Source organism: Pseudorca crassidens, chromosome 10 (genome assembly GCF_039906515.1).
Source record: "Pseudorca crassidens isolate mPseCra1 chromosome 10, mPseCra1.hap1, whole genome shotgun sequence".
NCBI lineage: Eukaryota > Metazoa > Chordata > Mammalia > Artiodactyla > Delphinidae > Pseudorca > Pseudorca crassidens.
Window position 1 is genome coordinate 49,820,949 of NC_090305.1, and position 16,957 is coordinate 49,837,905.

Sequence of the window (16,957 nt, forward strand, 5' to 3'; positions counted from 1 at the left end):
CTGTATGATCTCGAGAAAGCCATTTAACTTCTCTGTGCCTCAACTGGAGGAGAAGTGATGGGGTCGACCTGTGCCCCTGGGAGGAGACACAGAAGAGGAGGATAATATCACGGGTTCAGAGATCCTCCCTAGGGAGTGAGGGGTTCGAACCACATATTGGGAACCCCAGACCTGGGGGCCGACACTGGAAAGATGAGTCCCCTTAGCTGATTTGAAAACCAGTGGGACTTACAGGAGGGCTGTAAGAAACAAAGACTCTGCCCATGAAGAGCATTCACACGCTTGATTACTCATGGGAACAAGGCAGAGGAAGCAGACTGAAACTGCCTGTGGCTCTGGTTGGTTTCCCACGACCACCCCAGCGCACACCCCAGCCCATGCTGCATGCCTGCTCTGGCCCCTCTAGATCCAGCACAGTCCCCCACTAGAGTGAAGGCCGCCAGAGCTGAGGAGGGTTCACACTTGGAGGGGGACAGAGCCAGCTTGGACCCAGCACAGCATCCAAACAGAGTGAGGGTGGCCTTTACTGGCTTTCACAGAGGCGGTGGGTCTAACTTAGACCCAACCCTCAGGGCTTCTGCTCCAGCAACTCGGGCCCCACCTTGCCCCTGATAGAGCAGTGATGGCCACTAAGTACAGGAGAAGCCCTGGCTCACACCTGGCTCTGGCTCTATCCCCTCTGTCTCCAGCCCCACCTCCAACCATAGTGAGAGCTGCCAGCACACTCTGGGGGAAGACATGACCTCGGGCTCACGTCAGATCCAGCTCTCCCACCAAAGCCACTGGGCACACACAGACTGCATAGGTATGCTCCCACACAAGGACATGACTTCAAGACCAGATTAGGTAACTGTTTCATGTAATTGCACAGAGACAGAGAAAGTTAAGCAAAATAAGAAGACAGAGGAATTTGTTCCAAATGAAAGAAGAAGAAAAAAAAACCTGAAAAAAACACAACTAATGAAACAGAGATAAATAATTTTTACCAGGTAAAGAGTTCAAAGCATTATTAATGAGAATGCTAACTGAACGTGGGTAAAGAATAGATGAACACAGTGAGTATTTTAACAAAAAACCTAGAAAATATAAAACAGAACCAGTCAGAGCTGAAGACTACAATACCTGAAATGAAAAACACAATACAAGTAATAAACCGCAGACTAGACAATACACAGGAATGTATAAGTGATCTGGAAGATAGAAACCACTCAATCAGAACAGCAAAAAGTAAAGCAAATTTAAAAAGTGACAACTGAATAAGGGACCTCTAGGACAAACATCAAGCATACTAACATGCTCATTATAGAGATTCCAGAAGGAGAAGAGCGAGAGACAGGGGTCAAAAATGTATTTGATAAAATTCTGGCTGAAAACTTCCCAAACCTTTAGAAAGAACAGATATTCAGGTATGAGAAGCACAGAGGGTCCCAAACAAGATGAACCCAAAGAGACCCACACCAAGGCATATCGTAATTAAAATGACAAAAGTTCAAGAGAAAGAGAGAATTCAAAAGGCAGCAAGAGAAAAATACAGTCACATACAAGGGAACTCCCATAATGCTATCAGCTGATTTTTCTGCAGAAACTTTGCAGGCCAGGAGGGAGTGGCAGATATATTTAAAGAGCTGAAAGTAGAAAAATCTAAAACCTAGGATACTCTACCCAGCAAGGTTATTATTCATGATTGAAGGAGAGATAAAGAGCTTTTCAGACAAGCAAAAATTAACAGAGTTCATCAGTACTAAAATGACCCTACAAGAAGCGTTAAAGGGTATTCTTTAACTGGCAAAGAAAAGGCTACAACAAGAAGTAAGAATTTAGAGGAAAGAAAAAAATTCCACTAGTAAAGGCAAATATATGGTATAGGCTGTGGATCAACCACTTAAATAAGCTAGTAGAAAGATTTGAAAAAAGTTGTATAATCAACTATAACTACAACAAACTGTTAAGGGATAAACATGAAGATGACATCAAAAAGACATAACATGGGGGAGGGGAGTAAAAAATGTAGATCTTTTAGAATATGTTTCAACTTAAATAATTATCAGTTTAAAACAAGTAGATATAGTTATAAGTCAACATATATATAAACCCCATGGTAACCACAAATCAAAAACCTACAATAGGTACACAAAAACAAGAGAGAAAGTAACATAAATATACTACTAAAGAAAATCATCAAACCATAGGGAAAGAACCAAAAAGAAGAACAGAGAAGAACTACCAAAACAACCAGCAAACAATGAACAAAATGGCAATAAGTACACACCTATCAATAATCACTTTAAAAGTCAATGGACTAAGTGCCCCAACCAAAAGACATACGGTGACTGACAGGATAAAAAAACAAGACCCATCTATATGCTGCTTAATGAAGAAATGCACTTCAGAGCTACAGACACCAACAGACTGAAAGTGAAGGGATGGAAAAAAATATTTCATGAAAATTGAAATGACAAGAAAGCTGGTGTAGCAACACTAACATCAGACAGAGTAGACTTTAAAACGAAGTCTACAACAAAAGACAAAGAAGAGCATTATGATAAAGGGATCAATACAAGAAATGGATAAAAATTCGTTAACACACATGCACCTATTATAGATGCACATAAATATATAAAGCAAATACTAACAGACATAAAAGGAGAAGTTAACAATAATACAGTAGCAGTAAGGGACTGTATTACTGTACAGTGGGGACTTTAACACCCCACTTACATCAATGGACAGATCATCCAGAGAGAAAATCAATAAGGAAACAGTGGTCTTAATCACACAGTAGATCAGTTGGACTTAATAGATATATAAAGGACATTTCATCCAAAAACAGTAGAATATATGTTATTTTCAACTACACATGGGACATTCTCCAGGATAGATCACATGCTCAGCCACAAAACAAGTCTCAATGAATTGAAGAGGATAGAAATTATATCAAGCATTTTTTCTAACCACAATGGTTTGAAACTAGATATCAATTACAGGAAGAAAAATAGAAAAATGAACACTGGAGAGTAAACAACATGTTACTAAAAAAGTCACTGGGTCACTTAAAAAAAAAAAATCAGGGCTTCCCTGGTGGCGCAGTGGTTGAGAGTCCACCTGCCAATGCAGGGGACGTGGGTTCGTGCCTCGGTCTGGGAAGATCCCACATGCTGTGGAGCAGCTAGGCCCATGAGCCATGGCCGCTGAGCCTGCGTGTCCGGAGCCTGTGCTCCGCAACGGCAGAGGCCACAACAGTGAGAGGCCCACATACTGCAAAAAAAAAAAAAAAAAAAAAAATCAGAGGAAATTAGAAAATACCTTGAGACAAATGAAAATAAAAACACAATTTTCCAAAATCTATATAGGATACAGCAAAAGCAGTTTGAAGAGGGAAGTTTATAGTGATACAGGCCTATATCAAGAAACAAGAAAAACTCAGATAAACTACCTAACCATTCATCTATAGGAATCAGAAAAAGAAGAAGAAACAAGGCCCAAAGTCAGCAGAAGGAAGGAAATAATAAAGATCAGAGAGAAAATAAATAAAATAGTGACCAAAAAACAATACAAAACATCAATGAATCCAATGCTGCTTTTTTTTTTGAAAAGATAAAATTGATAAGCCTTTAGCCAGACTCATCAAGAAAAAAAGAGAGAGGATTCAAATAAACAAAATAAGAAGTGAAAGAGGAGAAATAACAACCAATATCAAAGAGATACAAAAAATCTAAAGAGAATACTTCAAACAGTTATATGCAAACAAACTGGAAGACCTAGAAGAAATGGATATATTTCTAGAAATACACAATCTTCTAAGACCAATGAGGAGGAAATTGACAACCTGAACATACAGAACACTAGTAGTGAAACTGAATTAGAAGTTTAAACAATTCTCTGCCAACAAAAGTCCAGGACCAAACAGGTTCACGAGGGAATTCTACCAAACTTTCGAAGAAGAGCTAATGCCTATCCTTTTCAATCTACTACCAAAGATTGAAGAGGAGGGAACACTCCCAAATTCATTTTACAAGGCCATCATTATTCTGATTCCAAAACCAGACAGAGACACTACAAAAAAAGAACTTACAGGCCAATATTTCTGATGAACATAAATGCAAAAATTCTCAACAAAACACTAGCAAACCAAATTCAATAATACATAAAAGGGTCATACACCATGATCAACTGGGATTTATTCCAGGGTCACAAGGATATATACAAATAAACTAATGTGATACACACCATTAACAAAAGGAAGGATAAAAATCACATGATCACCTCAATAGACTCAGAAAAAGCATCTGACAAAATTCAACATCCATTCATGATAAAAACTCTCATCAAAGTTGGTATAGGGAACACATCTCAACATAATAAGGATCATATATGACAAACCCACACCTAACATCATACTCAATGGTGAAAAGCTGAAAGCTTTTCCTCTAAAATCACAAAAAAGACAAAGATGTCCACTCTCCTCACATGCATTTAACACAGTATTAGAAGTTCTAGCCACAGCAATCAAACAAGAAAAAGAAATAAAAGGCATCCCAATTGGAAGGGAAGAAGTAAAACTGTCAGTAGTTTCAGATAACATGATACTATATACATAAAACCCTATAGTCTCCAACCAAAAACTATTAGAACTAATAAATGAATTCAGTAAAGCTGCAAGATACAAGATTAATATACAAAAAATGTTGCTTTTCCATACACTAATAATGAACTATCAGAAAGAGAAAGCAAGAAAACAATCCCATTTATAATTTCATCCAAAAGAATAAAATACATAGAAATAAACTTAACTGAGGAGGTAAAAGACTTATACTCTAAAAACTATATGACATTGACACGGGGAGGGGGAAGGGTAAGTTGGGACAAAGTGAGAGAGTGGCATGGACATATTTACACTACCAAACGTAAAATAGATAGCTGGTGGGAAGCAGCCGCATAGCACAGGGAGATCAGCTCGGTGCTTTGTGACCACCTGGAGGGGTGGGATGGGGAGGGTGGGAGTGGGGGAGATGCGGGAGGGGGGAGATGTGGGGACATATGTATGTGTATGGCTGATTCACTTTGTTATGGAGCAGAGACTGACACACCATTGTAAAGCAATTATACTCTAATAAAGATGTTAAAAAAAAACAACAACTATATGACACTGATGAAGGAAATTGAAGACACCAAAGAAATGGAACGATATCCTGTGTTTGTGGATTGTAAGAATTAATATCATTAAAATGTCCATACTACCCAAGCAATCTACAGAGTTAGTGGAATCCCTATCAAAACACCTATGATATTTTTCACAGAGCTAGGACAAATAATCCTAAAATTTTTATGGAACTACAAAAGACCCTGGATAGCCAAAGCAATCTTGAGAAAAAAGAACAAAGCTGGAGGGATCAAACTCCTTGACTTCAAACTGTACTACAAAGCTACAAGTGATCAAAACAGTATGGTATTGGCACCAAAAAAGACACATAGATCAAGAGCCCAGAAAAGAACCCACAAACTTATGGTCAATTAATCTATGACAAAGGAGGCAAGAATATACAATGGGGAAAAGACAGTCTCTTCAATAAGTGGTGCTGGGAAAACTGAACAGGTACATGTAAAAGAATGAAATTAGAACATTTTCTCACACTATATACAAAAACAAACTCAAAATGGATCAAAGACCCAAATGTAAGACTGGAAACCATAAAACTCCTAGAAGAAAACATTCCTTGACATAACCTGTAGCAATATTTTTTTGGTTCTGTCTCCTAAAGCAAAGGAAACAAAAGCAAAACTAAACAAATGGGATATAATTAAACTTAAAAGCTTTTGTATAGCAAAGAAACCATCAACATAATGAAAAGACAACCTACTGAATGGGAGAAAATATTCACAAATGATGATGACCAGTAAGGGGTTAATACCTAAAATATATAAATAGCTAATACAACTCAATATCAAAAAAACAAACAATCTGATTAAAAAATGGGCAGAAGACCTGAATAGACATTTTTGCAAAGAAGACATACAGATGGACAACAGGGACATGAAAAGATGCTCAACCTTGCTAATCATCAGGGAAATGCAAATCAAAACCACAATGAGATATCACCTCACACCCATCAGAATGGCTCTCATCACAAAGACAACATGTAACAAATGTTGGCAAGGATGTGGAGAAAAGGGAACACTGCTGGTGCGAATGTAAACAGGTGCAGCCACTATGGAAAACAGTATGGAGGTTCCTCAAAAAACTAAAGATAGAACTACCATATGATCCAGTAATTCCACTCCTGGGTATATATCCAAGGAAAACAAAAACACTAATTTGAAAAGTTACGTGCACCCTAATGTTCATAGCAGTATTATTTACAAAAGCCATAATATGGAAGCAACCTAAATGCCCATCAACAGATTTATGTAGATGATATACATATCACACGTATATATCACACACACACACACACACACACACACACACACACACAATGGAATTCACTCAGCTATAAAAGAGAATGAAATATTGCCATTTGCAACAATATGGTTGGACCTAGAAATTATTAACCTTAGTGAAATAAATCAGAGAAAGACAAATCCTGTATGTTATCACTTATATGCGGAATCTTAAAAATAAACAAATGAATATGTATAACAAAACAGAAACAGACTCACAGAGAATAAACTAGTGGTTACCAGAGGGGAAAGGGAAGTGAGGAGGGGTGATATAGGGGTAGGGGATTAAGAGGTACAAACTACTATGTATAAAATAAAAAAGCTACAAGGATATATTGTACAGCACAGGGAACATAGTCAATATTTTACAATAACTATAAATGGAGTATAATCTTAAAAAGATTTAATCATTATGTTGTACCACTGAAACTAATATAATATTGTAAATCAACTATACTTCAATAAAAAAAATGTTGTAAATGCTGTAGTTCTCTGGTAGGTTTAGTGGATATAACAAAAGCCAGTAGGGCTGTATTACTACATGAGCTCATAAACAAATTTACTTAACAAGTATACCACAGTTGACTTTGGAGTCTGGCTCCCGGGGTTCAAATCCCATCCCTGCCATTTACTAATTTACTGTGCTAAATAAGCTGTCTTCATTATTATTAGCATTTCTGTGTTATTCCCTAAACCTCCATGGATAGCCTCTAATCTCTTGACTCTCTAAAGTCTGACAGAAGCTAAACCAAAAAGAAACATTTAGAGATAAATTCAAGCAGCAGTACCATTCTTTCTCTGTCTATTAAAAAAAAAATTCTATTGTAAAAATAGCCAAAACTCACTCCTTCCTTTCCCCTGTTTTTGGTGAGATATAATTTGCAGCAAGCATCAAAAGTGGTGCTGTAGCAAGTCGGCAGCCTCAGAAGTGGGGAAGCAGAGACGAAGGGAAAGGTGATGAACAGTGTTTTGGAGAAATCAACTTCCCTAGAGCTCTGCGGTTTCAAACATTGGGCATTCAAATGAAGAGAGCTCTGTTTCTATACTGAAATGCTTTTGCTGATTAGGACACATGGCACTGAACAGAGGATAAAGCGGGCCCCAGGCATGAGAGCAAAAGAATGAAAAGGCTGTGGATACAGAGTCTTGCATCCTGAACCTGAAGGTATGAAAGAAACAGCTAGAAGAAAGACAAAACATAAGAAAGAACAAAGAAAAATAGACTTATCGTTCACATGATGTTAAATGGATCCCTTTGGAAACATGTGATTTCTCTGTCGTTAATAGACGCACATTCTTTGAAAACACTACCTGTTGTTTGCTTGACTGAACGTTCAAAAGGCACAGAAGTCTTTTAAGATCTGAATAGTCCCTAGGAGAAAGAATAACACAAGGGGATATGGGGATATGTGTATACATATAGCTGATTCACTTTGTTATACAGCAGAAACTAACATGACATTGTAAAGCAATTATACTCCAATAAAGATGTTAAAAAAAAAAAAAGAATAACACAGTGTCAACCAACAGAAGACTCCAGGTGAACTAGTCATGTTACCCACTAGTAACATAGAACACTGCTACTTGGAGGCCTGCTTTTATAGACTGAAACATATACATGCTAAATGTTTCTGTAGAACTCTAGAAATGCACAAACATTTCAGTAAACACTGTACCCCAGAGCAGCAGTTGTCAAGGATCTACTCTATTTCTCAAAAAGCCATTAAATCTGGTTGCTGGCCACTGCCTGAGTTAATAATTAGCAAAGACTCAGAAGGGAGTTACCTGGTGATGATTCCTTGTTGTTTTTTATCGGTTGATTTTTCTGTGGTCTTCACTTTTTTGTCTTGATCAGGCATTGTAAAACATCAATGCCCCAGAATTAACATCACATTCCTTTCAAAGTAAACTAGAAGGAAAAACTTTAGTTGGGTTATGTGCTCCAACATATTTTCAATTAATGCAGGCAAAATTCACTTATAACATTTATTTAAATATGCACAAACTAACATTTATTTGTAATATAGCAATATAAATGCTAATATGAATAACATTTACTATTTATCATTCAAAGGCCTTTGGATACATTTAGGGCATAGCTTATAATTATAGTAGTACTTTAGCCTATATTTTCTGAGTCATTCTTGATTTCAAATATTCTGACCCATTACCCCAACAAGTATTGTTCTGCTTGTCAGGAAAAGTGCCCCAATTTGGGGTTTCCAAAATATGCATAAGCAAATACCTGAAGTCCAACTGACACTTTTATGCCATCTTACTTGTCTTTCTCGGCAAGTTTCCTTAACAGTAGAGTACGCTGCTACTTCAGGGAGTTCCTCTCTCATCGTGGTCATGCCCCTAAAAATCCCAGAGAAAGCTCCACCCACTTGCAAATAAGCATTACAGTGTCAAGGGCAACACACAAAATGTCCTTGGGTTTCCAGAATTCCTAAAGTTTTTAAGCTGAATCCCCATGTGAGTCAACTCTAGTCATAACCTCTTCTGCAAGAATTGGGTCAGTCTTGCACAGCCCCTGGACTCACTCAAACATCCTGTTAAAAATAAGACAATGGGCGCATTGTTTTAGACAATGGAGTTGTTTATGCTAATCTCTGGGTCACCAAACTTAACTTAATTACAGTTTTGTCTCTCCCAGAAATGGGAACTTAAACTAGCCAATCAGGAATCTCCTGATCAGCACTAGTTAGGCAAGCTGCCTGATAAAACCCTCTATCCTCTTTAAGAAAAGTAACCTTGCAATAACCAATCCGTTTTTTGACTAACTCCTAATGAAGAATAACTTCCTCGTTCCTGCCCTCTTCTGCCTATAAAAGTCTTTCATTTGTACAGTTCCTCAGAGCTCCTTTCTATCTGCTAGATTGAATGCTGCCCATTCATGACTCACTGAATAAAGCCAATAAGATCTTCAAAATGTACTCAGTTGAATTTTGTGTTTTAACAATCCAGACAGTGAGGCTGCCAGCCTGGGAACACAACCCAATAGGCATCTCACTCTTCTGAATTAGGCTTTGTAGTCATTATGGTTGGTCACCCTTCCTAGGATAAATTTTAATACTATTTCCCACTCCTACTCAAAAGGTTATTATGAGTTCACTAATGGAAACAATTTATTTGTTTACCCTTTCCTTAATCAATTTCTGACTAAATTGTTTTAGAATAGAAACAAAAAGAAAGTTGAAGATACTCATACTTTCAATTACCTAGCAAATACAAAATTAAATGTACTATTGGTTTAATTCTTGACTGGATGTAAAATTTTCCAGTTGCGCTTCAATGCTACTGCTTGACTTCAGAGTGTTTTTCAGGCATGAAAAATCATGCATTATTGTCCTATAATTCCATGCCTCAATGTATTATGAAATTGATGGTCAAAATCCAAGTGTTTCAGAGGTATTTACAGGCAAAAGGAATGTGCCAATGGGTATTTTACTGCAACAGAATCTAGTGACATTTAATTTTGTGAAATGAACAAACACAGTTTATCTAAGGATTTAAAAATTATTTTCCCAATATTGTTGTCATACTTGTGACAAATAGTTGAGCTGGAACTAAAAGCTGAAAAGCAAGGCTCTCATCACAGATGCACACCAAGAAAAGCACAATATCGATATTTTAGGATTGTGCCCAGGACCTAGCACCATGGCTTCATTCCTTCAAGAAATATTTATTGAACGCTTACTATGTCCAATCTCAGACAGAAAACTACTAAAGATAAAAGAGGATATCCCAGATATAGGATTCTACTACAAGCAAAGAAAAACCCACTTAGGAACTTTAAACTATGTTTTGTGAGATATTCAGATAGAGAGATGATTTAGCATCTGTTTAAAAGAAAGAAAGAAAAAAGGAAGGAACAAAGGGAGGAGTAGGGAGGAAAAGAGGAAGAATGGATGATCTGTACATAATTTTTCAAAAGCAAGAGATCCAAGTGCTTTTCATATATAGATATTAAAATGCCCCAAAAGTTCTAAAATAAATGGAAATCCAGTCAAAATAAATATAATCTAACTTTACTTTTCCCTGAAGAACAGAGGGAAAATTCCACAGACACACTGGCCTGTCAGCTTCAAATTCTGCTCAAACCATAGCTCCAGACCATTTTAGAAACAGGGACGTGAAAGTCACAGTGATTAGTACATGAAAATGTGTGGAAAAGCTCACAGGCTTCTGATGCTAGATGATATCTCCCACAATCAAACCCTGCTAAACACTCTGTCTTATTCCCTTGTTTAATCTCTGTAATTTTATTGACCCAGTGTGTGAACAGGAAATAATCCTCTAATAGTTTTATCAGTTTAAGATTAGCTTCTACTCTGTGAGCTGGAAGAGTGAAAATAGATAACTCTCTGGAAATGTTTCACTTAATTGAACAGTAAACAAATTCACCAGAATCAGAAGAAATAGGCAATTGCCTTTAGGATAAAAAACAAAATCCTTTCCACTTGATGGCTGTTAAAATGGAAGCTGTTCCAAAAACAAAAAAACTTCAAGAACTTGGGAATACTATAAAATATTTAATTTAATCCCATCTTTAATTAACAAAAATGATAACACTATACCAAAGGCTATACTTCAAAACTGGTGGGTGGCAGGGAGGACAGTTCATCTCTTAAGTCATTTCCTAGAAGCAAACAACTTTCTGAGGAAGTGTTCCTCAGAGGGCAAGTGAGGGCAAGAGCCGTGCAGGTAGAGTTTGCCTCAGAGCCAGTGTCCAAACCTGAGGGAAGGAGTGGTTGGTAAAGGGCCCTGAGGGAGGTCCTAGCCCCTCAGGTGTAAGGGAGCAGGATCCTATGGGGCCTTCCTGGGGCAGACCCCTCCCCCATCCTCTGCTGTAGCTCCTCTCCGAAGTAGTATCTGATGCACATTTCCTGACTTGTTTTACAGATGCTAAAACCACCATCAAAAGGAAGAAATTAACTAGTTGATGATCGTAAGCACCTATTGGCATCTAAGGATTGATAATGTTAATACCCTGTAACCTCACCATCAACCAACCAGACAATTGTGCATGAGTGGATCATATACCCTGGGACTCCCCTCCCTCACCTGGCCTTTAAAAATGTTTTGCTGAAACACATTGGGGAGTTTAGGCTTTTTGAGCACTAGCTGCCTGGACTCCTTGCTGGCCCCTGCGATAGACTGCACTTTCCTTCGCCACAGCTGGGTGTCAGTAGATTGGCTTTACTGTGAGTGGACAAGCAGACCTGAGTTTGGTTCTGTGACACAGGCACTGCTGACTGGGGGCAAAGAGCCTCCAGTAGCTTGAGCAGTCCTCCCAAAAAGAGACCCAGGAGCTGGCTATTAGAAGCAAAAGAACTTTGAAGCCAATACCTGGGGCACACAAACAGGCCTTAGGGATGGGGGCTCTGTGGATGCCCACATCCCCCAAGGATGAGCGTGGGTGATGGGGCTGCAAGGGCCTGGCTGCAGATGCACACAGAGCAGAGTCGAAAGCAGTTCCCTCTTGCTTTGACCCTGACTTCTCTGAGCTCTTCCATCATCTCCCTCACCCTCAGCCCACTGCAGCTCAGCTCCTTCAGGTCACTCAGCCTCAACTCAGATGTCACCTCCTTGCTGAGAACTACTCTGCGACCCATTCACCATCACATGCTCACACTCACCACTCTACCCTGTTTTATTTCCTTGTGGGGCTCATCAACATCAGGAGAACTCCTAGCCATTCACTGGTCTCCATGCACTTGATAATAAGCCCCATGTGGGCAGGGACTGTGTCTGCTTTATCCTCACACACAGAACAGCAAGTGGCACAGGGTAAGCACAGCGTATGGACTCAAAAAATATTTGTGTCACAATCAGTAAGGAGTGGCTCAGGTATTTTTACCAAAGTTTGTGAATTATTTGCTTTTTAACAATTACTAATTTTGGGATTAGAACCTCCCTTGACCACCCACCACCCCCCCGCCCCCAACCAAGTCTGGTGCTCCTCCTCAGAGCCCAGGGAAGCCTGTACTCCCCACGCTGCAAACCTGTGCAAAAAGTATGGCAATTGCCTGATGACCCCATAAAGCAGGATTGGGTCTCCTGTATTCACCAGACACATGGTAGGCAAACAATAAATATTTATTGAAAAAAATTAATGAATGGATGAATAAAAGATTTTTAAAAACCAATGTCATTATTCCTTTAGTTCAAAGATCTTTCATAAAGCTTCCTTATAAATCAAATCAACTGATAAGTATTTGTAATGCTATAATAATATTGAACACACTCAGGAATGATCTAACTTATTCAATCTTTAGGAGGAAAATTGGAGTCCTAAATAAGAAAATATTCATGAACAGTGCTTCTCAAATTATCCATAAAGTTTTTTTTTCCAATCTATTATGGATCAACACTTTTAGTCCATATCGTATCCAGAAAAATAAGCCCATCACTGATCATGTGCTTGGATAGCACAGCAATGTCAAATTGCTATAAACATTTCTCAATGCTTGCTCTCAATTTTGTATCTCTCCCTCATGGACCAGTAACACTAGTCTGAAGATTACCTCAATAGCACTGGCCTAGGTACCTGAGGGTTCTCCTTTCAAATAACAATATTGTTTTCACAGTGACCCTAGATGATCCTCTGAGAATCACTGCCCTACGTGGAGTGCCTGAAAGGACTAACCCAGTCATTGTCAATTCCAGGACAACCAGGGGAGGGTAAGAGTGGCTGAATGCACTATGTCCTATTTCTCTGGGGGTCTCTGTACAGTTTCATTTGAAAACAAGGTTCCACTGCTAAAAATAAAAATAGAAAACCACTCATTTTCTAACATTTATTTTACAGATGAGATGAGGCCAGAGATTATGATACTTGCTACATAAACACTTGTATTCACTTATATTCATATGGAGATTTTCCTTTGATTCTAAATGGAAAATGTGAAATTTAGTATTTTTTCTTAAAATGGAATGGGTATAGAAGTGAAAGATTACATATAAAATACAAGTGCATATTACTTTAAGGACAGAAACATTCAGTATCTTTCCTCTGTACCTCTCAGTCATGGAACCCAAATACTATCTCAGATCAGATAGTCAAATAGTTTGGTGTTTACAGCCCTAGTCAAGTACAGGCATAATCACAGTTCTGACTCATTGTTGAATTTTTAAACCCATTTTAAAAAAGAAACTCTCGAAAGTAAATCATTCTCCTGATGTCACCTGAAATTTGGGTTAATAATAAAAGAAAGTCCCCAGAGACACACACCTCACTCAGTAATTGCAGGGTAAACACGTATGACAGAGAGATTATCCATGCCATGGTAAAATTAATTGATTGTAATTAATCTAAATTGTGCAATATAAACCCACTAACTAAATAACATGGCGAGTATTTATGATACGGTTTTCAGATTCCCTGCCCAGAAATTCCTTTTCATACCACAATTGCCTTAGCTATTCGAGAGATCCTTAAATGGCCTCATCTTTTCTAAAGACAAAACAGAAAAATCATTTGATTCATTTTGGGAAATAGCTTCATATCCCACAGATACATGTTTTTCCTTCTAATCACTTAGGTTGCATCTTTGTAACTATTCCATTTTATTTACTACCTTTACTAATGGTTAAAAAAAATAAAACCAGCACTTAGAACATAATAGCAGTAAGAGTTTGGCATGACTAAGGTTAATTACCACTTTGCTACATCAGCTTTATTATTTTTGAAAAGGCACTAAAATAAAGTGTCATGAACCCTACCACGGAAGTTAGAACTTCTTGTACCAACAACAGGGAGTCCTTCTTTCCTTGGCTGAATGACAGCTAACCTCCATGTTAGATGTCAAGATGCAGTCTGTCTGTGCTCAGGTAGGTATTAAAAACTTACAGAACTTTCAGCCCCACAAATAGATGGAAATGCAAAATGAAAAATCATTACTCCAATTCCTTTAATGTAGACATATTTCCTTAAAATTCCTTTAAAATTTGAAAAAAGTGGTTAAAATAAGATATAATTTTAAATAAGATATAATTCACATAGAGCAACCAGAAATAAGGAAAATGTGTTTAAGTGTATTGGTTAAATGCAACTGGACCCTGGCGTGCTTACAAATACACATCCATTCATCCTGGTTCACTCATGAGAACTAGGTAGGTGTTGTATTTTAATACCATCGTATGGTGCCAAACAAAGATGCATTTGCTACAGAACTGCCATTGGCAAAAGTGGCATCAGCCGAAGGCAAGTACTGTCATGTCCTTGCTCCCGAGTCAGCAGACTTGACACCTTCCTTATGCACACTTTATTCTTTAAACAACCTTCTATTTTCTAGTTAAACAAGCACTTGGGGGTAAAAGAATAAAACATGATAAGAGTATTCTGACTGTCTCCCACTCATTCCCCTGAATATTTATTGAGCACCTACTACAGGTTAGACACTCCCTTAGGAGTTTGCCTTCATCTTCTTCTGGTGAATAGTAACCCAAGGTGGACTGAGAGTGCTGTTCCAAAGTTAACTAGAATATATGACAATAGGCACCATTATCATTTTCCTATTTTCAAGATGTATTCCCATTTTAACTCATATCTTTTGTGATAAAGGGTAATGCCTGCAGATAGGAATGGATTTCCTGGGGGCCCCCTCAACTGCCACTGCACAATATTTGTGATAGTCTGTGCTCATGCCTTGTGTGGCTGCTTACCCAAGTCTATTCGTGACAAAGGGTAGAATGAACCTAAGACCCATGTATTAAGTAGTGATATTGTAAAGGGGAAAAAAGGTCCAGATGGTATGAAGAAAGAATTTATACTAACCAGTCAATGAAAATAAATAAAGTAGCACACCAAATTTCTCTTTATTCATTGACTTCCAAACATAGTAAGATTACATTCAATTCTCTGTTTCTGTGAGACAGAGAAAGGTGACAATATTTATTCATTCCTTCAAGAAACAATTTTTGATTTCTTCATATATGCTAGGCACTGAGGATACTGCACTGAATAAGACATGGTAAAAAAAAATTGCCTTCTCCCCAAAGTTAGCCATCATGGAAATAAGACATGATAATAAGTGAGTATGGATTCAGCCCAATCCCCTAGACCCTCAAAGAGTAAAGAGAACACTGGGTAAACACACTGATGTTCCTAATAATTGGTGGCACTGAATAACTTTTGTTTCATCTAATAACATTTAAGTGCATTTTTAATTTATCGTGTGCTGACTATGCACAAGACACTACTGGATGCTGCAAAAACATCCATCCATAACTCAGCAAGTGTGGGAAATGAGAAATATGTAGGTTAAACAACATGAAACTGCTGATATTGGGCCTTTAAAAAAAAAGAACAATTTCTTATGGTTCGGCCTAATACAAGGGATTAAATAAGAACACTAGAAATGTCAAAAAGCAGAGAAAATTAGTTTCCCAAGGAGATTATAAATTGAATGAATTTAAGGGAAAGAGAGACCACTGTGGGCTGAAGAAAGAGCCATGAAAAGGCACATGTGACAGCTGTGAAGCAGGTCTAGGAGAATGGTCGGGGCAGGGGAAGAATACTCCAGGGGATGCACAAAGGGAGGGAGGCCAGATCTTGAGAGTGGTTTGGGGAGACAGGGAGCAGATGAGCTGGGCTGGGGTTGATGGTGGCCTCCAAGGCTACGGCCAGCTCATAGAACAGAAGATCCTCAAATAATCTCAACTCAAGAAGAGCCCTCGGGCATGAACCTTGGAAAAATGACACTTCCTCTTCCTAAGGCCCTTACTCATTAGCTCACTATTTTTCTATTCAGTACAGTCCCTGTCTGCCCACTTCTCTCCATCCTCACTGCCAACACCCTCGTCCTCATCATTGCCCACCTGAACTACAGGAACCACTTCCTAAATGGACTCCCAACTTCCAGTTTCTCTCTCCTCCCAACAAGAAGTCTGTTCTCCACACAGCATCAAAAGCACCCTTTTTATGGTATAAATCTAACCAATTGAGCCTTCATGGGCTTCCCATTTCTCTCGGCATAAAAACAAATGTAAGGAGGATTTGAGGTGCCCTGTGAGATGAAGCCTCTGCCCGCAACAGCTCCACTCAGACCTGGGCCGTGTGTCCCTGCCCCAGGCCTGCTTTTCCTGCACTCCTGCGACCTTTATTCCTAGACTCAAGTGCCAGATTAGTGCAGAAAGCCCTGGAAGGCTCATCCATCTCAACTCAAGTATTCATTCTTTAAGGAAATTTTCACTGACCTCCCTGCCTTGAAGCTCTTAATAAAGGGGCAGGTTCAGGCAATAATTCAATAACTATGCATCTGTCTCCTCTAGCTTACTATAAACTAGTCAGGGATGTGGATGACAGCCAGTTTGCTCATCCCCAACATCCAGCACAGCATTGCTAGTTTATAACAAAAGAAGTATTCAATAAATGATTGATGAATGAATGAATGAATAAACAAATCCCAAGAGAAATGTGGTTGGGAAGCTCCAGCTATAACTGGAGGATCATTGTTTATAGATGGAGAATAAAGATTATGAAAAAGACTATCAGCAAATGCTACATTTGCCC

General features: G+C 38.5%; 1 protein-coding gene across 8 annotated transcripts in view; it reads right to left on the reverse strand.

Annotated features, from left to right (window-relative positions):
• NEK10 (NIMA related kinase 10) overlaps positions 1-16,957 on the reverse strand; it is a 309,256-nt gene that overhangs the window by 286,887 nt on the left and 5,412 nt on the right. For 6 of the 8 annotated variants that reach the window (XM_067753539.1, XM_067753531.1, XM_067753533.1 and 3 more), the window contains 2 exons: positions 8,224-8,347; positions 7,750-7,810 (listed from right to left, as the gene is read on the reverse strand). In XM_067753539.1, coding sequence (XP_067609640.1) covers positions 7,750-7,810; positions 8,224-8,297 — 135 coding nt within the window. In that variant the 5' untranslated portion in view covers positions 8,298-8,347. Of the gene's footprint in view, positions 1-7,749; positions 7,811-8,223; positions 8,348-8,683; positions 11,703-16,957 lie in introns of those variants that run through there. The other 2 variants (XM_067753536.1, XM_067753535.1) reach the window with 2 other exon arrangements.